Genomic DNA, 27,746 nt, shown 5'->3' with positions numbered 1-27,746 from the left:
GCAATATTGGATTGAAGTTCATTCTCTGTCCTCAATAGTACACGCCTGTGCAAGGCAAGATTACCTTGTGCAGGCATGTACTACGGAGGACAGAGAATGAACTTCAATCCAATATTGCAGCCAGCATGCAGCCAGCGGGTAAGGAAAGGGTGAATCAAAAACCCCAAAACCCCGCCTCCATGGCTGAAGATTGTTCCCTCCAAATTCAGGTGACAGTGTCCCTTTAATCTCAGTATGGTGTTTCCATTTTATACAATTATGGCATATCCACAAGACATAGATGTCCTTTCCATCTATCGGACACAGACCTATCGATGTCCTTTCCATCTATCGGACACAGACCTATCTTCAGAAAAGGCAAAGAATGAAAAAGGAGGTGGATATTTTCTCTCCATTCACTTCCATGAGAGTTATGGAAAAGTGTGCTTGGCTTTTTCCACAACTTCCATAAAAGTTAATGGAGAGAGCTGTGGACATGGGCAGCAATCTTTCCATTTAATCTCCAACCAGTATGGTGGTCGTTATCTGACTTAACAGCTGGGATTGTGATAACGAGGACCACACCTATCAGACATTTTTTGGTATATCTTGTGGATATGCATAAATATCTAAGGCTACTTTCACACTTGCATCGGTACGGGTCCGTCGCTATGCGTAGGGCTGACGTACCGACACACGTTGTGAAATTTGTGCACGACGTGGGCAGCGGATGCAGTTTTTCAACGCATCCGCTACCCATTCTGAAATCCGGCGAGGAGGGGACGGAGTTTCGGTCCCGCATGTGCGGTAGAAAATGTCGGATGTGACGGACAAAAAAATGTTACATTGAGCGTATTTTGTGACGACGGTCCGACAAAACACGACGGATCCGTCGCACGATGGACGTGACGTGTGGCCATCCATCGCGATCCGTCACTAATACAAGTCTATGGGCAAAAAAACGCATCCTGCGAGCACATTTGCAGGATCCGTCTTTTGCCCAAAACGACGGATTGCGACGCATTGCTAAAGACGCAAGTGTGAAAATAGCCTAAGATGGAAATCCCCCTTGAAGGAGGATCTTTCACTGGATTTTCTAAACTTAAACTGAGTCCCTCATCCAAATGTCACTGCTCCACTGATTCTGGAACAGTTTTTCTTTTTCTCCTGTGCCCCTCTGTTCCAAAGTTATGCTCCATAGAAATAAAGATGCAAATTTTCAATTCAAATGGGCGTAAGTCATTGAACTTCTCTGTGGGTGTTTCCTTTTTCTCTTCTGATGCTGGCCAATCAAAAAATGTCCCACCCATTTAGAAGTTCCGTGGTATATGCCCAGTTGCTGGAAGAGAAAATTTGCACCGTTTCTGGGGGGCATAACTTTGGAACGGAAGGGCACAGGAGAAAAAGAAAAACTGTTCCAGAATCAGTGTAAAGGTACCTTCACACTAACCAACTTAACAACGATATCGCTAGCAATCTGTGACATTGCAGCGTCCTGGATAGCGATATCGTTGTGTTTGACACACAGCAGCGATCTGGATCCTGCTGTGACATCGTTGGCCGGAGCAGAAAGGCCAGAACTTTATTTCGTCGCTGGATCTCCCGCAGACATCGCTGCACTGTCAGCGCCGGCTGGCCGTAAAGCAGAGCACAGCGGTGACGTCACCGCTCTGCTTTACGGCCGGCGCTTACAGTGCAGGGAAGCAGAACGCCGGGGGACGCAACAGACACCGGAATGTAAGTATGTAGTGTTTTTTTTTTTACATTTACACTGGTAACCAGGGTAAACATTGGGTTACTAAGTGCGGCCCTGCGCTTAGTAACCTGATGTTTACCCTGGTTACCAGGGGACTTCGGCATCGTTGGTCGCTGGAGAGCTGTCTGTGTGACAGCTCTCCAGCGACCACACAGCGATGCTGCAGCGATAGGCATCATTGTCTTGATCGCTGCAGCGTCGCTAAGGCTGTGTTCACACGTTCCGGTTTTTTCACGGTTTTTCCCGATAAAAACGCTATAAAACCACAAAAAAAATGCATACAATAAGCATCCCATCATTTAGAATGAATTCCGCATGTTTTGTGCACATGATGCGTTTTTTTCCGCAAAAAAAACGCATCAGGCACAAAATCCGGACATGCTCTATCTTTTTGCGGTTTTTTTGCGGATTTCCCACTCCAAAATGCATTGGGAAGTGTCCGGAAAAAACCGCAGCAAAAACGCGTCAAAACCGCGGCAAAAACGCGGCAAAACCGCAAGCGGTTTTCTTGCGGATTTCATGCAGAAAATGTCCGGAATTCTCAGGAATTTTCTGCATGAATTCCTGAACGTGTGCACATAGCCTAAATGTGACGGCACCTTAATAGTATAAAACATAAGAGGTGCACGTTTTTAAAAAATACAGTGAAATATCCTCTTTAACCCCCTAATAGTCCATACACATTAAATGCACTTAAAGAGCACCCATAATTGTAATTTTTTATCTTATAAATCCATAGTACACTTAACAATAAGCAAATATGTAAGACATCTACTACATAATTGTCTAAGGGTCACTTCCGTCTTTGTGTCCTTCTGTCTTTCTGTCTGTCATGGATATTCATTGTCATGGAATCCAAGTCGCTGATTGGTCTTGCCAGCTACCTGTCATGGCTGCCGCGACCAATCAGCGACGGCCACAGTCCGATTAGTCCCTCCCTACTCCCCTGCAGTCGGCGCCTGCTCCATCCTCCCCGCAGTCACCGCTCACACAGGGTTAATGCCAGAGGTAACAGACCGCGTTATGCCGCGGGTAACTGACTCCGTTACCGCCGCTATTAACCCTGTGTGACCAAGTTTTTACTATTGATGCTGCCTATGCAGCGTCAATAGTAAAAACATCTAATGTTAAAAATAATAAAAAAAATAACAAATCATTATATACTCACCTTTCGCGACCCTCCGGTAGGTTCCGGTGCCAAGAATGGTATGGGAGAAGGACCTGCCATGACGTCACGTCATGTGACCGCGACATCATCACAGGCCCTGCGCACCTACGCGAGAAGGACCTGCCATGGCGTCACGGTCATGTGACCGCGACGTCATCACAGGGCCTGCGCGAGAACAACCTGCCTTGACGTCACGGTCATGTGACCACGACGTCATCACAGGTCCTTCACGCCTGCACGAGAAGGACCTGCCATGACGTCACGGTCATGTGACTGCGACGTCATCACAGGTCCTGTGCGCCTGCACGAGAAAGACCTGCCATGACGCCACGGTCATGTGACCGCGACGTCATTACAGGTCCTGCGCGAGAAGGACCGGCCATGATGTCATGTGACCGAACTACAATGGGCCCTCGGAAGGTGAGTATATGTTTCTTTTTTCTTTTTTAACCTGTGATATACGTGGCTGGACAATATACTACGTAGCTGGGCAATATACTACGTGACTGGCCGATATACTACGTCACTGGGCAATATACTACGTGACTGGGCAATATACTACGTGACAGGCCGATATACTATGCCACTGTGCAATATACTACGTGGCTCTGTGCTGTATACTACGTCACTGGGCAATATACTACGTCACTGGGCAATATACTACGTGACTGGGAAATATACTACGTGGCTGGGCAATATACTACGTGACTGGGCAATATACTACGTCACTGGGCAATATACTACGTGGCTGGGCAATATACTACGTGGCTGGGCAATATACTATGTCACTGGGCAATATACTACCTAACTGGGCAATATACTACGTGGCTGGGCAATATACTACGTGGCTGGGCAATATACTACGTCGCTGGACAATATACTACGTGGGCTGCGCAATATACTACGTGGGCTGCGCAATATACTACGTGGGCTGCGCAATATACTACGTGGACATGCATATTCTAGAATACCCGATGCGTTAGAATCTGGCCACCATCTAGTCTTATCAGATAAATATTCTTCATTTCATGGGTATAATTTGTATTCAGGGCAGACAGATTTTCCCATTACTGAAATATGAGATGACAGTTGGTGCTTTTAAAATTCTATGGAGGGGAGGAACTAGAGGCCGACATATAAATTCTCCCGCAAGTTCTCCCAATATGACAGTTACAGTTCTACATAGAACTTTATGAGCACCAAGTGTCATCTCCAATCTCAGTAACGGGAAAATCTGTATTCTCAGAGATTTTATCTGTGAATTGAGAATTATCAAAATTAAAAATCAGTCCAAAAGGAGAAAGAAGCAAAGTTCCGTACTTTAATACATTACAGAGTTGCTTATTTTCATGTGCACTATTGGTTTATGAAATAAAAATTAAAATGACGGTTGCACTTTTATAGTATTTATGTTACTTATATAGTGACCCCCATATTTATCTCTTTTGGATTGTGGGACATAATCTACACAAAGAAATTGAAGAAATACCAACTCCATACAAATAATGCCCTTTGTTGCCCACCACTCTCTTTATAATCACCTGGACTTTATTTTCTGGGGCGTCTTTTTGAAGCAGTTGGTATCCCAAGTTGGAAATCTCCTTCTTGATACTCATCATAATGTCAGAATAGTTATCATACTTCTTCATCTGGTTAGACAGGTTCACAACACTTTCCTTCATGAAGTCATTTTCTCGGGTTAGGTTTGTTTTGATTGTCTGGAATTGGGAAAAAGAAGGTTTTATGACGGAAGTAACATTTTTAATATTTTAATATTAGCGTTAGGACTGTCCCAGTTACGGACACCGTGGAGTGGCGGGATGGCTTTCTCATTTTTTTAATCAGAAAACATGTTAACTAAGTACCGTATATTATTTTCATGCACTATGCTGTTTATTTATTTACTGCAGGATATTTAATCATTATGTTTCTGTCTTTGTTTTTTTTTTCTGTTCAGTGGCCAAGTGTGAACGTGATCTTACACGCTACATGCACACCAGTTTATATCCCAGTTCATACCTTTGGCTTTTTCCCAGAAGTAACACCTAACCTGATACGTTCATCTTATGCCGTATCTTCTTCCTTAATTATAGGATTCTCACTGAAGTGTGACCTCCGCACTAGAAGGTCATGGAGTCTTTACTATACTGTTTGCGTTTACCATGTGGACCCCATGTGTCCAGAGGAATGACAGTCTGCATTAGGCAAATACTGGACTTTTTATTACATTTTTGTTTTCAAATTCTTTGAAGAATTATTTATTTTGCATCTTTATTACAAAAAAATCTTAATAGAGAACATCTGTATATTTTACCAGTCCACTACCCTTGTATATATGTAGTTAAGCATGTAGTTTTGTGACATCATATTGCATTAAAATATATGTAATACTGTATAGTAATGCAGGTACAGTAAACCTCTTGCAGTATCTTAATGAGTTTTTACAATCTAAGGACACGTTCACACACATTTTTATTGTGGAACCTATTCTACTCCAAAATCCACACCAAAAACAACTTTAAAGCAGATAAGTTTGGGGTTAAAAAATGGCCAGTTTTGTTTCTTATTTTTATTCCCACTGTTCCCCTGAGTAATACATTTTTTATTTTTTTCAAATCCGCCGTACGGTTCCAGAGATACGGGCCTGTCTTATTTAGTGGTAATCCTCATAGTCTTTACCATGGGGTGTGGCTGACAAGATCCTCTGGGGCGTGTCACTTTCTCTGTGAGCCACGCCCCCTAGGATAAAATTAATAAATATTAGCACTAAATAAAAAGACCCAGATCTCTGGAACCGTATGGCGGATTTTAAAAATACAAAAAATGCCATACTCAGAGGAGCATCACAGTGTCATGGACGCCTTTTTCAGGGCAATTCTAGTACATGTGATTCAAGGCAAATCGATTCACAGTAAGTCAAATTTTGGTTAAAAAAATTTTTGGAAAATTCAATTTTTAAAAGATTTAAAAAAAAATAAAAAAATATAATACTGCTTATTAAAAACTGTGAATTTGTTTAATGGGAGATCACTTGTTCGGAGCTTTGTAGCTTGACCGTATGGTCTAAAGTATGTTCACCACCTGTGCTGCTATTCCTGCCTTTAAAGTTTGTTTAAAAAGGTGGAGAAAGGGTTTCAACAATTCTTGCACATGGTGACTACGTCTTTAAGTAACCAAAAGCAAAATAAAAACAGTATTTCTTAGTAAACTGTAAAAGACACACAGTGAGGAGCAGAACGCTGTAACAATGGTTTCTACTAAACTGTGAAAAATATCTGTTACTCAGGGTACACAGCCGACATAACTTGCCCAGTGTTGGACTGAGGTGCCAAGGGCCGACCGGTAACCGACTCCAGGGCCACACTTATTAGCTACATGCAAATGTGACATTATCCTCAATCACATATATAAATAACAATGAACTGGGCAGACTGATAAATGTATAAGATGCCTACTTTGTTTGTTCACAGTGATTCATTATACTGTGCCAAGTACTGTTCATATAAGAGGTGATGGCCCACCGGAGGATTCTCCTGCACAGCGGCCTACCGGAGGATTCTCCTGCACAGCGGCCCACCGGAGGATTCTCCTGCACAGCGGCACACCTGAGGATTCTCCTGCACAGCGGCCCACCGGAGGATTCTCCTGCACAGCGGTCCACTGGAGGATTTTCCTGTTCTCCCGTGGGCCAGTCCAAGCCTGAACGTGCCCATATGATCCACATCGGATCAGCAGTTATGTAGAAACCACACAGAAGCTACAAATCTACCTCTTCCAGAGTGTTCATCTGGGCCACCACTTTATTGATGTAGGAATGCACTTTCATCAGGTCCATACTGTACAGGGTTCCTTCCAGGAGGTCGACCATAGACTGCAGCTGAGAAAGGAAGACAAAACCCCAGACAGTGTTAATCATATTTATCCATCATCCCTGCTCTGGCATTAAGTAATGGTAAAAGAGCGGAGTGTGAATACATTAAATACGATGAAAAACACATTGATTATGCTTTGGTCTCGTGCTCACGGCCCAGCTATGAGTCTGTGCATTGTCACATGCTGCCCTGCAATTCCACATGATAGAGCAATGCTTCTAGAGGAGAGAATACCTGAGTGTACCACTATGTGCTACAATTACAGGCACATAGGGGGACAGTATGACCCAGGACTAGTCCGGGTTCAGATGAGTATGTGCAAAATCCACCATTTTTCATCCGGAATAGAACAGGTTTTTCAGTCGTACGTCCATTTTTCACACCAGTAGGACATCTGAATGGGATCCGTTTTTTACATGGAACATTTAGTAAATGCCCAAATATATTTTCCCATATTAATATCTGTAATGGATCCGAGCAAAACGCATCGCATATGGATAGTAATGCGCATTGGGGTCCACTTTTTACCCACCCATTGACCTATAATACGGATCACAGTAGCGTATGCAGCGATTTGATGTACGCCGACTATCAGTCCAGATGTAAAAACGTTCATGTGAATTACAACATTTACTTGTAATCATTGCCAGACTGAGGTGCCAAAGGCCCACCAGTAACCAACTCCGGGGCCCCACTTTTCAGCTACATGCAAATGTGACATTTTCCTCAATCGCAAATTTATATAATAATGAGCTGGGTAGATTATTAAATGAATAAGATGCCGCCTTTGTCTGTACATATTGATTCAAGTATATAGTGCTAAGTACTGCTCATATAAGAGTGTGGTGGCCCACCGGAGGATTCTCCTGCTCTCCTGTGGGCCAGTCCAAGCCTGCTTGTAAAGGTCAGTGTGCTATACGTATGCTGTCTGTTTTGCATACGTACTGTACACAGATCGGTTCGACACTCATCTGAATGAGGCCTTAGAAGACCCAGCCTGACCGCCAACTCTCCTGACCCTAAATAATTGCCCTATAGGTATATTTGAAGCAGTTATTTCAGGTCAAAAGATCAGAGAGTCAGGCAGGGTCTTCTGATTTGATCACTGTCCATAAACATGGATCGCGTATAACCAGCATCTGTGCATAAACCCCAATATACGTACTTTCTATGGCCGTGTGCTTGAACCAGTACACAGTATTATCTACATATTGTAATATGACCATTGCATGTAGCCTTATGTAGCACTTTCTAACTATTGCCATACGGCTGAGTGCACAAGCGCTCTTCTTTTTCTGCTTTAAATTTTGACATAAATTTTCATTTTTTGGAATGCACCTCTCCCCTTCCCCAGCTTCTGATTGCCAGGGGGCGGTGCTCTGCGTATGATTGACAGGTCACCCCAGAGGCATGATCCGAACTGTGAAACTCTCACTTACTCCAGAGATCCATCAAGTTTTAGATCAGTGCTTACAAGCTCTATTTAAAAAATCTCGTACGCACTGATGAATCAGGGTTATGATGGTGTTTCTTGCGTGCATCAATAAATAAATCCTAGAAAACATCCTATGCAATATTGAAACACTTTGGGTTTTATCTTTTTTTTTTTGATTGACCTGTCGGGGGTCATCCAACTAATGTCTTTCTTTCCAATCACATCATAAGTTCCAGCTCTGCCAATTATCGGATATGAAAATGTAAAAAAGGAATATTTTCCATCTCGCAACAGTTAGTGAGAGCTTGTGACATTTGCCACACTTTGATTTCAAAGAGTTCTTTGTAAAGTCCAAACATTGGATGGTTATTACTATTCGGAGAAATTCATTTATGTGCTAAGACTCAGGATATTGCCTACAGTATCGTCACTATCTTTGCATCTTGGCCAAGCAAAGAAAAACAGCGCCTCTTTAATGCATTGGCCATGCCAGGTATTACAGCTTAAATGAAGATAGGCATGGCCACAGAGTAAAGGTGGCAGAGTTTCTACGGGAAAAAAAAAAAAGCTGATTCTTTTCTTTGCAACCTTTTTCTCGGTCTAAGCAAATCCAATCAATGTCAATGTATGCATTAGATTTAAGTAGCAGAACGATTGAATAATTCATGCTATAGGGCAATCGGTTCCCAAGACTATGAATTGTTTGTCAGGATAGCAACTTACTGGATGTTTGTTTTCATTCCCTGAGTAGATGGCACAGGGAATGAGCCGCACATTTGCAACTGTCAGTAAATAATATTGCAAATACATCAGAGTCCGTAACAATTCAGTAACATATTGATCCGTTAATGGAAACACTGCGCATTCGCTCGAATGGTAGATCAATAAATACTGGAAGCTTAATGGAGAGATGCAATCATCCTTATTGCTTATTCCATTATCTTAATTGTTAAGTTAACTTTAGTAGTTTTCCGTTTATTGACAAAGACATAAAACTTCTAATAGCTTTTTGTTTCTGAGATTCCAGACTTCATACCCCAAACTATAACAGTAATTAATTACTAATTACCCAAGTGATGTCATTAGAGTATAAAGAAAAGTGTAGAAAATAATCCAGTGGGGGATGGGTTTCACTGGATGGCAGTTGTATCGTGATAACAAAAACCTAAGGTTTTTTTTTCTATGTAATCTGAAAGCAGCATGATGTAGGGGAGGAGACCCTGATTCCAGTGATGTGTCACTTATAGAACTGCTTGGTGTCATGTTGATAAAATCAGTGTTTCTTCTGCTGCAGATCAAGCCATCCTCTGAATGCTGGGCTCTGTATAACCCCGCCCACACCACTGATTGGAAGCTTCTGTATACATTGTGCATAGGCAGAAAGCTACCAATCAGGGGTGAGGGGGGTTATACAGGGCAGGAGGACTACATGGCACAAGACACCTAGTCCTCGTTACCATTCCCCTGCTCAGTGTCTTGGACGCTGTGAGTGACAACTCAGTCAACCAATCTAGTGAAGGGGCTTAACCGTCAGTACTTTGATACACAGTTCAGCTGTCCTATCAGATACTTTAAGGTGCTGAGCTTCCTTCAGGTGTTCCCTGTTCTAAATGATTATCCATCTACTTAGCTAAGCTGTCAGCCCCAGATCTCTGCCAATCATAGCATTTGCCTTGTATTCCTGTGCTCTGTTGATCTATTACTGCCTGACCTTGGACCTCATTCTGACCATCCACTTGCCTAGCCCATTTGCTCTAATCCGCTATCTTCCTTGTATTCTGACCTCGGACCTTTAGCTGACTACGCCTTTTTTTTCCTTTTGTTTACTGTGTGCTCTCTTGTTACCTGACCCCGGAACATTTGACTAGACTGCTTAACAGCTTGTTCATGAGTAGTGACCAGCGTCATAGTCCTGTAGTGATAATCTCCAGCTGATAAACACTGATTTTATTGAAACTGCAACAAACAGCATAGTGACACATCGTTGGAAAGAGGGTATCAGCCCTAAAGCTGCTCTCACTAGCAAGTATTTGTGAAGTGTATAGGAAATTATACATGGTTTTCTAATTATTATTCGGAGATTGGCAGCACTTAATTTTTTTTTCCGACAGACAGGCTATATGCGAGCCACTTCATCTAGCAAATGACAGTGGGTGCCTTGGCCTTTACATCTTAACCTCTATAAAAGGATCTGGACTTATGGAATAGGTTGTGTACACGGAGTTGCTGCTGGCCAATAAAGCCAGCTGGCAGAACATAGTCAGAAAACCTGGTCAGTAACGAGAGGTCAGAATAGGAACAAAGTCATCAGACAGTAAAATAGTCAAAACACAAACCGAGGTCAGTAGCAGGAAGCAAACTAGCTGAGCAGAAGGAAAGTAAGAGGAGAGAACCAGGATAAGTAGAATTTATAACTGGCAATTGGAGACAGGGAGCTATGGGTGTAAATAGTGTGATGCCCCATCCATAGCTTTCAGAAAACTAGTTTCAGGAATTAACCCCCAAACACGCTGCCTGGACAGCTCCACAAGTCCCAGAATATTAAACAGAACTGATGCATTGTCGACCTGCATCGCCCAAAAGGAAAGTGTGTCACTGCACAGCAATGCAGAAGCAGGGGTAGCGAGTTTAGACGTGGATGTTTCACACGTGTTCTCTTAATATATTATTTAGCTCAAAACAAGAACAGATCATGGATGTCTAGCTGAGGTTTTAATTTTCTCCTTGCAGGGTCAAAACCTGTTTTTGCAGTAGTGATGGGGAAAACAGGTGTTACACACCTGTCTCAGAGCCATACTTTGCTTCCCTCACCCCACTTTGCTCCTCCTTCTTATGCTTCACATCAGGCTTTGCAAGTAGCCCAGAATACCCCATTTGTTTATTTCCTAGGTGCAATGCATCTGCGTTCAAACCCTTGAGTCTGAAGTTTGTGGTTGGCTTCTCTGTCCACCGAGCTACAGCAAACAAACCTTTTCTCTGGGTGTTTAGTTACTGTTATCCTTGCTTCAGTCTTTTTAGGGTAAGAGGTTACTCATTTGTCTGCCCTATCATTTGTCGAGTGTAGTTTTATATACTTTCCCCTAGCTGGTATTTCCTGCTGGTGATAAGTCTCATTTGATCAGCCATACTGCTATAGTTTAAACCAGTCAGTGAAATTCCAGCTAGGGTTTATCTATTTGCTGTTTACGTTCTTTTACCTTGCACCTATCTTCTGTTTCTTCATATTTTCTAACAGCATGTACGCAATCCTTCATTTTGTATTTCGTGGTTTGTTTTACTCACTCTGGTATCTCTTTCTATTTCAGCACCTTTTCCCTTCTATAGGTAATTTGTACTCTGCTCTGCCCTCCGGTTCGTTAATAGGAAAATGAAGCACTTGACAGCTTTTCAGGCAGCATGGGTCCAAGTTCCCGTCATCTAGTCTGTGGTTAGGGCTAACTCAGCTCACACAGGAACCTCTAAGGACTGCGGGGTCTGGATCTCTAGTCTGTACAGGAACCATCAGGATCAGTTGCAGTTTTTAGTGTGCTACCTATTTTCCTGAGTGAGTTACTACACTATCATAACAATAGGTCTATATAAGGCTTCCCAAGACAAGTATGACTTTTAGCTTTTCTGTGCGCATTTCTTATCCAGTCTCTAAAACACCTGTGATTTCCAGTCCCTGAGTTACATCTCTGCAGCTTTGAGTACCACTGCTAATTGGCTAGATCTCCTGGACGTCTCCTATCTGCTTTTCAGACTTTTAGTTCTTCTGGAGTTCTATCTGCTACCTGTCCTACCTGTAGGACTTTTGATGCATTCCTGATGGTTTTCAGGACGTTTCCTGGCTGCCTGCAGCTTCCACGGTATTTGGACTTTTTTATTACTCCAGAGTTTTGACTGCTACGCATCTGCAGTCTCCATAACACCTCCTTTCTGCATGCAGCTTCTAGTCGTTGAGTCTCCAGTCTGCCTGCGTCTTCGAATAACTCTGAAATCTTCAGTAACTCTGCAAACTGTTTGAGGTGTTCAGTAACTGCAATCTGCCTGCCTTCAGTACCTCTGTTAATGGTCTCATGTCTGCCATCCATATCCTGCGTGCATCATCCACTTTCTGCACCGACGATTCATGTCCATGTGCCCACCCGGACCTTGGGTCACTGGGAGATCCACCTCTCCCAGTGAGCCTACATTATGTAACAACAGGCACACAAGAATGGAGGCAAATGCTTGCCAAACTTGTTGTAGTCCTTTGACCACACAAAGAAGTTGGGTCGCTCATCATGTGTTTTTTTCAGCCACCAATATAGTAAATGTACAGCAAAGTATCTGGAACAAAGTGGCCACCATTTCGTGTTCATCATCAACGAAAGGTTATTTTATTTTCTGTAGCTCTAGAAAGGAAAAGACACGATGGGAACGCTAACTTGAGATTGTATGTTTTGTACTCGTCTATAAATTAGACCCAGTGTCCATTAAACAAATGAATGTAGTGTTTGGAGTCCTGGCTCAATGTATTAAAAGATAAAATAGGGGAAGCCTCAGGGAGTTTTCGCAGAAAATATAAATTTTTCATTTTCCTGGGATAAACCGATCATCCCACAGCCCAAGCACTTTCCCATGACTTCCTATGATAGGATATATTTAGCTGGTAAAAATATACATGTCATTTTCCGCAAACAACGCCTGGAGCTGCTATTGATTAGCATTTTCCATTTTGTATAAAAGTAGGAGTGCAAAAGCAATGTCTAAAATCATTTTCTACTAAAATCTGAAAGTACCTTGGAGTTGCATTCTTGTGTAAAGTCTTAATAATCTACTCTTCTATTTACACACCATTTTCCCAGACCATGCATGGCATGTAAATCAATATACCATAGAGCACACTTTTGCAACTTTCATAAGTTGATATCCAAGAGACTAGTGTCTGAGTTGCACAAAGCATATAACCATAAAAATATCTTCGAGAACATGACCTCTTTTTCCCAGCCACATTTCTCGACACATCATCATCTGTCCCATGGATGTGCCTTTGGATGTCCTAATGACTGAGGATTACCATGAAGGAAACTTTCCAGAAATGCTGACTTATGAGAGTGTGTCGGCACCAGGGAGATTTGCTAATCCTTCTAGGAGCCCAGTGGGCCTCCAATTTTTGGGAGCTCCTAAACTTTCCAGGATAGTTGAAAAATTTGGTATAGAAGTGCGATAAACATCATTGAAATGGTGGCGACTATATTTTGCCGTTCCTGGGCTCCTCGTCAAAATGTATAACAGGGGCCTTCACTTATCAAGTGCTACTTATATTACTGGTAACTAGAGTTGGCGCCAGTCAATTCGCAAAAATCTGGACCATGTTAGTAATCGGTGGCTGTTGGATGGGAGTGCTGACGTCATCTCCACTCATCTTTCAGTTAGCCAGCCTGGTGTAATGTCATTGTTGCGGTGTGAGCCACACATGATATCATTTTGGGCCGGCTAATCAAAAAAAAGTGTCAAGAGGTAGGAGGCAGTAATCCGCATTCCAGTCCGATGGTCACAGATTAGGTTCACATTGCATTAGTGCAATCCGTTTAGCGCATACGCTAACGGAATGCGCTAACGCAATGTACAAAAAGGGATTGCGTTTAGCGATCCCACTAGCGCAGATGCCCGATCTGCGCTAGCGAGAAACGGACCTCGAACGCTGCAAGCAGCATTCAAGATCCATCAGAAAATAATGGGACAAAAATGGCATACGTTAGTGATGCGTTAGATACATTGCGGTCAATGGGTGCGCTAACGGATCCGTTACATAGCGTTAATTGCGCCAGGTAACGGATTCCACCAGAGGACACCCACTAACGCAATGTGAACAGCTGACGTAGCTGACGTAGCTACTGACGTAGTCAATGGACTGATCCCCGCGACTTGAAAAGCAGCAACTATACTGGTGTCTTCTTATGTACTGTAGGAGAGAGAATTTTAGTCCTCCATACACATGAAACCTCCTCGTGCACATGAGTAACAGGAAAATATTTGCCTAGTATTTTTTTGTAGGTAATCTCAATAGACTTTATACACTCTGAAGATCTAAACCCATTGGTGGAACATATCCGTGTTCATAGGTTATTCACTGTAAACACAATGTATTCCATGCCTGCTTAGCATTGACTTCATTACATTCAAGACTCTCAACTCAGGTTGCCGACTATTCTTTCCAAGTTTCCTTCACAAACAAGTATGTGAAAAATGGAGGTCATTAGGGTCCTTTCGGTGATGGCAGCTCTATACAGCTTTCATAGACATCGCATACAGGCCGTAATTGATGAATTTCTCACTGTCGGAGAATGGAAACATAGATGCTTGCAACCCTCCCTACTTCCGCAGGGCGGTATCCTGAGGTTCTTGGCCATTCTATGACTTATTGATATCATAGAGATTTCTCATTATTTTAAGTATAACATTTATTCCTCATCTCTAAGAAAGTTATATAATAAGGTAATATTTAAATACCGTAAGTCAAATATTGTGCAGTTGTGTCCCAATTTTTTATCATGATCTTGGCCTTATACTGATTTCTTCTTTTTGCATTATTAAAATGAAGTGAAACATGGAGGTGAGAAGGACATAGAAGATAGAGGGACCACGACAATAGGGTTAATTCCCACCGGACCCTTATCCTAGGACAGTAGGACTTAGGATGCCTTCAGCTGTAGCCCGGCTCTTACCTGGCTCTTCCTTTGAGTATCCGTCTAATATCACATGTACGCTATGCCTCAATGAGGATGTCGCATCAGACCAGCTATTCAAGCGAGAAGCCATGGGTTCCATCAGTTAAGAGGCGGCTCTCAGGGCTGCTCTCCAGCAGCTACATATCTTGTGGGACAGAAAGGGATTTGAGGAAACTGCCCAGCTTTATACTAATTTTTATCTAACATAACAGGGTTCCCCTCTCCAATATCCCCACAGTAGCCACGTAGGTGGTGGACATAGAGACAATGATAATATGTACCTTAAATAACTCAGGAGCCTGTTTCTTCATTTTCTCCATTTTCCATTCATTTTCACAAGGATTAAGAGATGATGGTGGAGCAGTGCACGAACACTTGCAATCAGACCCTGAGCTGACTGTTTCCACGGTATAGTAATCCTCCACCCGCATGTTGCCTTCTTTAATACGGGCACAGGCCTCTTTACTTAAGGGTCTCATGATGCATTTGCATCGACAATCCGAACCTTCTGATATCATGCGCACGTGGTCTGTATCCCCAAAAACCTGGAAAACAAAAAAAAACCTCAATTTAAGAATTTTTATAAGAACTCTCAAATATAAGAATAGTAGTAAAATTATGTTCTGCGTTACATGGTAGAGTGGTCATCGTAGTCAATGGTTAGCACTAATGTCTTGTAGGACTTGGACACTGGGTTCAAACTCAACTAAGGATCAAGAAACTTGTATGTTCTTCACATGTTTGTGTGCTCCGTTTCCCATAAATAAGTCCCCCTGTTTCCACGGGTGCAAAAAGACACTTCGAAAAAGACCACAATCTCAGTGCTTGGGATCGGGGATGAATAATAGTGAAAGAGGACCTGTCACTTGCCATAAATATAAATATGTTCTCCTGAATCTGGAGATGTTTTTCTTTTTTTTTTCCTGAGCCTCTAGGTCCATGAGATGTGGCCCTTTCTTCTTTTTATGTAAATCTAGTCTTGTTAGCCAAGTGGGAGTGGTCCCTATCTTTTCTGGGACACGCCTAGTTGGATAAAAATACTAGATTTATGTAGAGGGAAAAGGGCGCATGATCTCAGGAATGGAGAGGAGCAGGAAGAAAATAAAAACATCGCTGGATTAAGGAGAAAAGCTGCATTTTTTAGATCAATTAAAAATAATACATATTTATGGAATATTTAAAGCAAGTCTGATGCTCTATTTTTTTCAGACATAGCTGTGGTATATTTTCTCATTAAACGGTTTTAATAGAAGCATTAGCTTGAAAATTTCTAAAATTGCTTGAAAACATAATAGAAATTCCAAGTTTTTCTTTAACTCACGAAGGTTATAGAAAACCCTATTGTGCACGAATTATGTCATTACAGTCATTTACTCATATTTTCTGACCAATTAGTACGAAGCATGAAGCCGACTGGCAGCTGCGCTCCTGCCAAAGAACAGACAAGTAATGAGCGTCTAGGATCTCGTCTACCCTGGACAATGGCATGATTTGTATTGTGCCAACTTCCTGCACAGTTCTGAACTTGGTCAACATTTCAGCTCAATCAATTATCAATGCTTCATTCTGAATCACACCGACCATTGGGCTGGCAAGTTTTTTTCCGCTCTGTTTGGTTATAATCTTGAACATTTTCCTTTTCATGGTATGTTTAACTCTTTGCCATCCAGTCCAGATATAATGGGATATTTCTGTTTTACCAAATAAAGATTATTCTTTGCGTGAATTATAAAAGACTTTCGAGATCTCTGCATGTATTTATTCATCGGAAACTTTCATTGTTTATTTCCACCTTGATGCTGATAACGGCACTGCAACGAGCCATTCACCTCTCTGTGACCATTAGAGTTGGTGTAAAATCGATTCACAGGACCCGATCTATTGGCCACAAGAGTGATCTGTGACCACTAGATGGGAGTCCTGAGGATCACCTCTTACATGGCTCTTCCGTTGATTAGCCGGCTAATATAACATGTATGCCGTGCCTCAACGGTGATGTCGCTCCAGGCCGGTTGATCAGGCGAGGAGCCATGGATGCCATTAGTTATAATCTCTCTCTCTGCAGTAGCTACAGATCACTGATGTGACGTCCGCGTCTCGATGAATTGATGCCACCCAACTCTAGTGACTGACACATGCCCTGGAAGCAAACATGACGATTCTTTATGAATGGCTGCATCAGTCCATTAGCATGATAGGGGAACCCTACCGTCTACCAGGGCATTAGCGTTACAGGGGATCCCTACCGTCTACCAGTGCATTAGCGTTACAAGGGAACCCTAGCTTCCACCATTCCATTAGCATTACAGGGGAACCCTAACATCCACTAGTGCATCAGCATTACAGGAGAACCCTAGAGTCCAACAGTGCATCAGCATTACAGGGGAACCCTAACATCCACGAGTCCATTAACATTACAGGGGAACCCTAGCATCCAACAGTGCATTAGCATTACAGGGGAACCCTAGCATCCAACAGTGCATTAGCATTACAGGGGAATCCTAGCATCCAACAGTGCATTAGCATTACAGGGGAATCCTAGCATCCAACAGTGCATTAGCATTACAGGGGAACCCTAGCTTCCACCAGTGCATTAGCATTACAGGGGAACCCTAGCTTCCACTAGTGCATTAGCATTACAGGGGAACCCTAGCGTCCACCAGTGCATTAGCATTACAGGGGAACCCTAGCATCCATTAGCATTACAGGGGAACTCTAGTGTCCACCAGTGCATTAGCGTTACAGGGGAACCCTAGCATCCATTAGCATTACAGGGGAACTCTAGCGTCCACCAGTGCATTAGCATTACAGGGGAACCCTAGCATCCACCAAGTGCTTTAGCATTACAGGGAAACCCTAGTGGCCACTAGTGCATTAGCGTTACAGGGGAACCCTAACATCCACCAGTCGATCAGCGTTACAAGGGAACCCTAGCGTCCATTAGCATTACAGGGGAACTCTAGCATCCACCATTCCATTAGCATTACAGGGGAATCCTAGTGTCCACCAGTCAATTAGCATTACAGGGGAATCCTAGTGTCTACCATTCCAATAGTGTTACAGGGGAACCCTAACATCCACCAGTCCATTAGCACTACAGGGGAATCCTAGCGTTCACCAGTCTATTAGCGTTACAGGGGAACCCTAGCGTTCACCAGTCCATTAGCATTACAGGGGAACCCTAGCGTTCACCAGTCCATTAGCATTACAGGGGAACCCTAGCGTCTACCATTCCAATAGCGTTACAGGGGAACCCTAGCGTCCACCAGTCCATTAGCATTACAGAGGAACCCTAGTGTCTACCATTCCAATAGTGTTACAGGGGAACCCTAGCATCCACCAGTCCATTAGCACTACAGGGGAATCCTAGCGTTCACCAGTCTATTAGCGTTACAGGGGAACCCTAGCGTTCACCAGTCCATTAGCATTACAGGGGAACCCTAGCGTTCACCAGTCCATTAGCATTACAGGGGAACCCTAGCGTCTACCATTCCAATAGTGTTACAGGGGAACCCTAACATCCACCAGTCCATTAGCATTACAGGGGAACCCTAGCATTCACCAGTCCATTAGCATTACAGGGGAACCCTAGCGTCCACCAGTCCATTAGCGTTACAGGGGAACCCTAGCGTCTACCATTCCAATAGCGTTACAGGGGAACCCTAACATCCACCAGTCCATTAGCATTACAGGGGAACCCTAGCATTCACCAGTCCATTAGCATTACAGGGGAACCCTAGCGTCCACCAGTCCATTAGCGTTACAGGGGAACCCTAGCGTCTACCATTCCAATAGCGTTACAGGGGAACCCTAGCGTCCATCAGTCCATTAGCATTACAGGGGAACCCTAGCGTCCACCATTCCAATAGCGTTACAGGGGAACCCTAGCGTCTACCATTCCAATAGCGTTACAGGGGAACCCTAGCGTTTACCATTCCAATAGCGTTACAGGGGAACCCTAGCGTCCACCAGTCCATTAGCATTACAGGGGAACCCTAGCGTCTACCATTCCAATAGCGTTACAGGGGAACCCTAGTGTCCACCATTCCAATAGCATTACAGGGGAACCCTAGCGTCTACCATTCCACTAGCGTTAGAGGGGAACCCTAGCGTCTACCATTCCAATAGCGTTACAGGGGAACCCTAGCATCTACCATCCCAATAGCATTACAGGGGAACCCTAGCGTTGACCAGTCCATTAACGTTACAGGGGAACCCTAGCGTCTACCAGCAGGTGAGCAGCGGGGTGCTCACCACCTCCTTTTCCCCCCATACACGAATAGCAACTCAACTTTTCCCGCCTTTCTACAAAATCAAATATTAATAACTCAAAAATAAAACTGCAATGATCCGTCTATTCATTTAAAGGAATTTCTGAAGTTTTGGACCTTCTGAAATGTTTATCTGAGCAGGGGCATAGGTATAGTGGATACAAGGGGTTGCGGTCAACCTGGGCACTGGAGCCTGGGGGGTCTAAAAGGTCCCATTGACCCATATTAGAAGAAGAATACTATTAAAGAACAGCTAAAGCTGGGGGCCCTATTGATGATTTTGTATTGGGGCCCAAAAGCTACAAGTTATGCAAATGCGCCTGAGTCTATGTAATAGGACCCTTATAGATACTTTATAAATGTAGACCCTTTCTGCTCTATGCCAGCTATCAAAAATCATTCATTTCAATGGCTAAGAATACCAGACACTTCCTCACAAAGCAAAATTTCAGAACTTACAGAAAACTGTCCAGAACTCCTAGAAAGTTTAAAAAATGCAGGTTGAAACTGTATTTAAAAGAAATATTTAATCACAGGCAACTTCTTTAATATGATCGCCGGTATGATGATCGGCTTATCCAAGGAAGCTACTGAGTTTTCTTCACTGCAGTGACCACTAGAGGGGAAATTTAGTATTACGTGCTGCCAATACCTGCTTGGACCAGGTGCACCCACCTTGGAGCCTCTTAGTTTGCCATTTTAGGCCTTAAAGCATGGCTCTAATTCGGGGACCCTACTCTTCCACTTCATGTGCTCTTCTAAGGGCACTCAGAACAGTTTGTCAGGACAAGTTTTAGGGTTCTTCTTTTTATGATTATTGAAATTGCTAAATGATTCTAAAAACAAGAAACTCCTCTCAATTCTAAATTGTAGAAACATTTTTAATTTAATTATTTAATGCTCATTGCCTGGGTTACCGACCACCTGTGCAGTTTATCAGCAGTAGCCAGTCTCCTAGGGAAGGAGTGTAGAACTTGCAAGCTCTGCTCTATAGAGCTTGTAAGCGCTGCCCTGATACTGGCTGGATTACTTGATCTGCACCAGGATTGCCAACCGTCCAGAATTTCCAGGACAGTCCGCAAAAACAGGGCACCACTTTACGCTGTCCGTAAAATAAAAAATGAAGGCATCCGTGACTTTTTTTTAAGGCTTATACAGATTATTTTGACTGTAATCATAATCATTTTACAGTGAACGCAGCAGACGTCTTCATATCAGAATTATGGGTTGCAGACATGGATCACTTATAATCAATGAGTTATTATAGTTTTCCAATGTGTCCATAAAAAATTATTGTCTGTGATTGTTGGATAAGCTGTCCGTAAAAAAAATTAAAAGCTAGGTTGGCAACGCTGCCCCGCACTCCTCTGCAGCTGCTTCTGCATGCAGGATCAGAGCGCTCACCATTAAGACCAGCAGGGCGGCGATGCCACGAGTCAAACTGTCAATCAGGAGCATAATGTCCCCCGGCCGGCAAGCAGGAAGTCGGGAGGTCATGGAGCGGCATGCTCCTGAAGAACAATGATGAGACAAACCCTTTAACTCAAATTGTAGTCAACCATAAAATATCTATTTCTTCACTAAAAAAAACCTTCTAGCCCCTCCATGATATAACTTTTCTATATAGTATACCACACCAGTATTAAAGCTGCAAGAAGGATCTCCGACAGAATGACATATTTGCAACGTTAAGAAATCATGTGAATGCGCAACATACCCAAAGTATACAACCTGGGCGATTCTGTTCGACCTTCCAAGAGACTTAATTTATTAAAAATGGCAAATATTAAAATCACTTATATGCAAAGTGAACATTGCAATATACCCAGACTCGTCACTAACGAGGCTTTATTGTAGCATGGCGTTACGTAGTGAGAATGGGACGGCCACCACGACAGACGACCTCTCACATCGCTCTGTGCTTGCTGCAACTAGTTATATTCCCTTTAGAATAACCTAATACTGCCATCATACTCTTTGCCCACCGGATACCTCAGAAGAACCGTTCTTCTCGTGCAAAGCTTTGCCCCTGCAGGTTTGGACAAGTCCAAAGCATTGCCAAATATTAGCTTTTAATAGGGTGTCTTCTCCGTGGTATGCGTTGTGTAATCAAGGTCACATAATACTACCTGCTTCAAAACTGAAAGACCGTGTTTGCTCCCAATGAAAAACTTTAATCTCCGCGTCACTGGAATCCAGCAAGACTGCAAATAAGAATACTAAGAGTAGTAATCTAGCGGAGTTATTACACTGATTGTAAGGAATAAAAACATTTTCAGATTCCCTAGGGTGTGTCATAAGGTGAAATGAGGTAACAATCTCAGGCTCCTACAGATTTAGAAGTTATCCTCTATCAATGGGATATCAATGGAATAGGGAACAACTTTCTGTTCCCTGCAAATTGCCTCTTCTGAGAAAAAGAGGACTCTATAGCGCCACCTGTTGGAAGTAGCGATCCTACAAGTCACAATCAACCCTTTAACCAGTCATGCAATATGACTTAGGATAAAAGCCAAATCAGTATCTCAATTCGCAGACACGGTGTTTCGGGCTGTTGGCCCTCGTCAGTGCGAAGCATGAGAACTGATTTGGCTAGATGAGAGGCTCTGGACTGGGGTCTAAGGGGTATCGTTTCTCCCTATGGAGAGTGACATACCATCTCTGGCTTGTCAAGGTAAGGAGGCTTATTCGCCGTGCAATGCTCCTCTGGGAAATATAATATGCAAATTGCCTCTTCTGAGAAAAAGAGGACTTAAACTCTATAGCGTCTGTTCCTTGGGAATCCAACTGCTGGCACCCCCATTGATCCAAAGAGCCCCATGTGAATGGAGTGGTGGTCAATCACGGCACTGCTGCTTCACTCATTGTTAATGGGAATGCCAGAAATAGCTGAGGTGTCCCCACAGTAGTATCCCCCCACACACACAGAATAATGCCCTCACACACATATGATGCCCCCATGGTATATTTCCCCACACGCAGTATGAAGTCCGCACACTACATTCCACCACACATTGTATGATGCACCTACAGACCCCCACACAGAGTATAACATCCCCCACACATAGTATGACATTCACACATCCCCACAGTAGCCAACACACAGTATGATGCCCCCATACCTCCCCACATTCTTTATGATGCCCCCATAGCTCCCGTCACACTTGATGATGCCCCAAAGTAGAATTACTCCATACATAGTATGGTGCCCTCATAATAGAACCACGCACACAGTATGATGCCCCCACAGTACATACCCGCTATACATAATACGATGCCCTCCCCCAACACACACAGTATAATGCACCCACAGCCCCACACACAGCATGTTGTCCACTCCCCCAAACATACACAGTTTGATATCCCCCACAGCCAACACCACACACTTTAATGGTCCCCTAGCTTCCACCACACAGTTGAATATCGCCAAATATAGTATGGTGCCCTTGCAGAAGAGCCCCACACACAGTAAGATGCCCCAGACACACAATATAAAGCACCCACAGCCCCCACATATAGTATGTTGTCCACCCGCCAAAAACTCTCACAGCCGCCAAAACTCAGTATGATGCTCCCCAAACACTTTGTGATGGCCCCACAGTCGAATCCCCGACACATGATATTATTCCCCCACTATGTATTACTGCCCATCACACTGTGTATGAGGAGCTGTGGGGATATCATACTGTATGTGGGGGCTATAGTGCATGGGGGGCATCATCACTTGGAGCAATATTTCTGTATGGGCACATATAACGGACTGGGTTAGGTTAGAGCATTGGCTATGCATAAAATAAAAACTTCCATTCTGAGGACACAAATACAACTGGTCAGGTCCACATATGCCAAATAGTACTGCTGGATCCGGGACACTTGTGACTTTTTCCTGTGCTCTAGTGAGCAGAGAAAACTTTCCGTACGTGGGGTATGATGGGAAAGTTCATGGTCTCCTACTTTATTGATTCTGAGACCAAAAATTAGTTTACATTTCGATGCAAAACCACTCCTGCAATGTGAATTTCATCCTCTGACTTTATAACACCCCAAAACGTACTGCTCTTTTTAACACATTTGTGCCTTTTATTTAATTTGGTGCCATTCACTGCAAGGCACTTTTTTTTTAAAGACAGACATGTGAAACATCAGGGGCAATAAATTACCCCTTTGTGTTTTTCTTTCATTGTTTGCTTGTTTTTGTCTTTTTTTATCGTACTATTAAATATATCGTGAGCTGAATGGGAATTCTCTTTCTATATCCAGTCAGTGACACGTCACTGGGGGAGGAGGGCATCGGAGATGGAGTTAAACTTGTCCTTCTGGGCAGTGAAATAAATACCAGGCAGGTGTAGAATGATCACCATGCAGACGGCCTGCAGCACAGATTCTCCTACACATGTTGGTTTCCCTGATTGCACATATAAAGGGGGTGTTGTTAGATTCCCCAGACATTTCACGCAATGGTGCGAGATAACGTTATTCACCTCGGAGCCATGTGGAGAGAAGGAAAAGCCGGAGCTGCATTGATATCCCAAGATGTTATGAGCTGCCTAGTAACTGCAAAATAGTGCAGCTTTCAAGGGGTAACCTTCACTGTTTGGTAGCAACGAGTTTCCACTACTTGGACAACTTCTTCTCATAGCCCTCGCTTGGACCCAATAACATAATAAAGTCTATACTCGCCTCATGTGCCGGCATCGTTCCCTCGGTGTCGGCACGCGCTCTCCACGGGGCTCTCATGCAGTGTTGTGACATGTGACCCCAACGCCCAATCTGGAGGCACTGTCCCCGCCTTCGGACATGTTGAGCAGGAAGAGGAAGTCCAGGCCGTAGCTGTTTTCTGACTTCCTCTTCATGTTCAAAATGTCCAGAGGCGGAGACAGTGACGCCAGCACTGATTGGGCACCAGGGTCACTTGTCCCAACAACGCATCACAACCCCGGGGAAAGCGACTGCCGACACCATGGGAACGGCGCCGTCACGGGAGCTGAGTATAGGCTTTATTATTTTATGGGGGCCAAACATTTTGATCAAGAAGGGGTTTGTCCTTGTAGTGGATAACTCTAATGCTCTTTAAGACATCAGTCATTTTTCACGCACAAAAAAAAAGATCGATATTCATCAGTGTTCTAATTCCATTGTGTCCATTTTTACCATCAGAGTTTCAGTGATGGAGATTTTCCAAGATTTTCTTATCAAGCAGATGGGTGGCATCCAAGTGCTGTCCATAATTTTCTTGGCAGTGGGCACCAAAGACTTACATTGCCGGGTTTGATTCATGACTCTGATCAGAATCAGACATGTTTTTGTGACTTGGCACGAACCACTCACGGACGTGTGAACAGCCACATAGAAAATAAAAGGTGCGTGAAAAATGGATGTCTAACTAAGCCCTAAGGCCTCATCCAGACGTCCATTTTTTAAGCATAGATCATGTAACGCAATAAAAGCACATGGAGACATGCCAGTTTGTGATCGAAAAAGAGATCCAAATAACCCATGCAAGTCTATGGGTCAGTGAAAATCATGGACAGCACACAGATGACCTCTGCTGCACCTCTACTATTCAGTTGGACTACTACTAATTTTCTTTTCTTCAAAGAAGAAGGACGCCAAGAAGCGTAAAGGCTCTAATCTTCATAAATGGGTAAAATTGCAAAGTGCTTGCAAAAGTAATAATTTTTAATTATATTGTTTAAAGCTCGTTGCCTAAGGGACTGACCACTGCTGTAGTGATAGAACATGAGCAGTGCTTACAAGCTCTTACCAACAAAGCTTGTAAGCACTGCACTGAAACTGGTTGGAAGAGTTAAAGTGCACTGTTAGCTCCTGATCTGGCCAGTTTAAGTGCCAATGTGCTCCTCTGATGCTGCTAAAGGTAATGGAACCACCCAGGGCCGCCATCAGGGCATGAAAGACATGACTGGCGTATGGGGCCCGGTGGGCAGAGGGGGCCCGCATCGGGCCCCGTCTCATCTGCTCACCAGGCCCCCCCTGCAGGCGCTACGGCACACTATTGACGTGCGGGCCCGTGCCCGCACGTCAATAGTTAACAGCCGCCGCCAGCCAGTTGGAGGCTGGCAGCTGACTTGAGCGGCCGCAGTGCGTAGTCGCACTTCGCCGGCGTCTGACGTCATTGTCAGCCGCCGGCGAGTGAGTCTTTCACCTGCGTCACTGCATGGAGGAAGTGAGCTTCGCCCGCCGCAGGAGCATGGCAAGGTAAGGACTTTTTTTTTTTTGAGAGCGGCGATCGGGGGGGCGGGGCAGAATGCTGGACACGCTGTGGCAGAGATGCTGGACAAAGGGGCAGAAAGCTGGACACAGGGGCATTATGCTGGACAAAGGGGCAGTATGCTGGACAAAGGGGCAGTATGCTGGACAAAGGGGCAGTATGCTACACAGGGGCATTATGCTGGACAAAGGGGCAGTATGCTGGACAAAGGGGCAGTATGCTACACAGGGGCAGAATGCTGGACACAGGGGCATTATGCTGGACAAAGGGGCAGTATGGTGGACACAGGGGCAGAATGCTGGACAAAGGGGCAGTATGCTACACAAGAGCAGAATGCTGGACACAGGGGCATTATGCTGGACACAGGGGCATTATGCTGGACAAAGGGGCAGTATGCATGCTACACAGGGGCAGAATGTTGGACACAGGGGCATTATGCTGGACAAAGGGGCAGAATGCTGGACACACTGGGGCAGTATGCTGGACATGCTGGGGCAGTATGCTGGACACGCTGGGGAAGAATGCTGGACACGCTGGGGCAGAATGCTGGACACGCTGGGGCAGAATGCTGGACACGCTGGGGCAGAATGCTAGACACAAGGGCAGAATGCTGGACACAGGGGCAGAATGCTGGACACAGGGGCACTATGCTGGACACAGGGGCAGAATGCTGGACAAAGGGGCAGAATGCTGGACATGGGCAGAATGGAGATACCGATACGGGGTATGATGAAAGACATGGGGGAAGGATTGGAGACAGATGGGGCAGAATGGAGACACAGGAGGCATGATTGGAGACAAGTGGCAGGATTGCAGACATGGGGGCATGATTGGAGACACTGGGGGCAGAATTGGAGACAGATCGTGCAGGATCATGGGGCAGGATGGATATGATGGAGACAAATGGCTCAGGATGGGGAGATCATATGGGGAAGAATGGATACTCATGAGGGCAGGATGGGAGAACATATGGCTGACGCCAGGAATGAGACACACGTTGGCCAGGATGGGGAATATTATTACCATAGGGACTAATTTAGGGATATTATTACTGCAGTGATGTATTTATTTTATTTTTTGAGGATACTGTGTGACGCCCGAGAGACCGGGGTACCCAGCACCGGACCAATGGGGTCTGTCTCTTGAGGGGGATGTCACGGGTGGCTTGACCCGGTGCTGTGGCCTCAGGCAATGCACAGTGTAAGGGGTATCGTGAGGGAACAGGCACTTACTTGATCAGCAGCAGGTTCTCCCAGCGGTGATGATCCCAATCCTGGATAGATGGCTATTGTCCAAATGAAAGACTGAGGCACTGAAACGTTTAACCAGTTTACTTTAACAAAAAAGGATTTACAACCAGTCCTGTCACCGGAGTCTGTATGGGAACTCTGAGTTACTTTGACCCTGCCGGGGTCTTCGCCTCTTATTGTACGCAGTTTCTGTGTGGCCCTGCTGCTGTATGTGAACTGGCTGCCGGCCCAATCTGTCCCCTCCGGGTCCTGGTTCGACGGGCAACCCGAGTCCTTTTATCGGCTTACCCCCTCCGGGAGTACCGCTGAACTCTGTGTCTGTTGCTGCGTCCGACCCTAGTGAAGCTGATATCACCTCACATTTTTCCGGTTGCTGTATTATATGTAATGAATACAGCCACGGATCCGGTATCCGTCTTTGCGCCTGTTCTGGGTAGTGATTAATGCTACCCGGTTCTCACAATGTCCTTTTTCTCTATTCCTCTTCTCCTCAGGCCGGTGATGTGGGCCTGGAAACCGTCATAGGGCTGTTAGAAATTCAGCTGTATGACCTCTCACTTTCAGCTCCTAAGCCCAACTGCCCAACTGCCAGTTCTTCTCTCAGACCAGAATGGATCAAGGGGAGTCTCTGGAGCTCCCCCTTCTGGCCGGAGGAGGTAGTGCAGTCTTGCTATTTTAGTATTTGTATTCAGTGTCAGTAACTATATTTGTGGCAAATACCTCTAGGGGTGCCACATTCCCCCTCAGTTAAGAACAGTACTCCGGGACTGTGGGACGATAACATTTTGAAATAACAATTAATATGTACAGAGTCTTAAAAATGAAAAGTTACAAAAACCACTCAAGGAAACAAAAATAGAGTTCTGTAAAAAGTCACTTCAAATAGCGTCCATTAATACAGTTCTATCCTTGAAGGTACTAGGAAAGGCACTGCACTTTGTGTCCAAGAATTTAGTTCCATTTTTTCCAACGGAGTTATCAATATAACATCTAAAGAAAGTTCAAAAAGAGCAAAAAGCAAAGTTCAAAAAGCAGTCTTTCCGGAGCTTTGATTTAGTGCCTCCGGGCTGATAAAAAGTTCAAGAATATGC

General features: G+C 44.2%; 1 protein-coding gene across 1 annotated transcript in view; it reads right to left on the bottom strand.

Moving 5' to 3' along the window:
* Window positions 1-27,746, bottom strand: part of OLFML2A (olfactomedin like 2A) — a 110,826-nt gene that overhangs the window by 32,171 nt on the left and 50,909 nt on the right. Inside the window, exons 2-4 of the mRNA XM_069748475.1 lie at window positions 15,187-15,450; window positions 6,673-6,780; window positions 4,445-4,621 (exon numbers count right to left, since the gene is read on the bottom strand). Coding sequence (XP_069604576.1) covers window positions 4,445-4,621; window positions 6,673-6,780; window positions 15,187-15,450 — 549 coding nt within the window. The remainder of the gene's footprint in view (window positions 1-4,444; window positions 4,622-6,672; window positions 6,781-15,186; window positions 15,451-27,746) is intronic.

The sequence above is a fragment of the Ranitomeya imitator genome, chromosome 2 (assembly GCF_032444005.1).
Source record: "Ranitomeya imitator isolate aRanImi1 chromosome 2, aRanImi1.pri, whole genome shotgun sequence".
Lineage (NCBI taxonomy): Eukaryota > Metazoa > Chordata > Amphibia > Anura > Dendrobatidae > Ranitomeya > Ranitomeya imitator.
The sequence above is the reverse complement of the archived record's forward strand: the minus strand, read 5'-3'. Positions and strand labels throughout refer to the sequence as shown.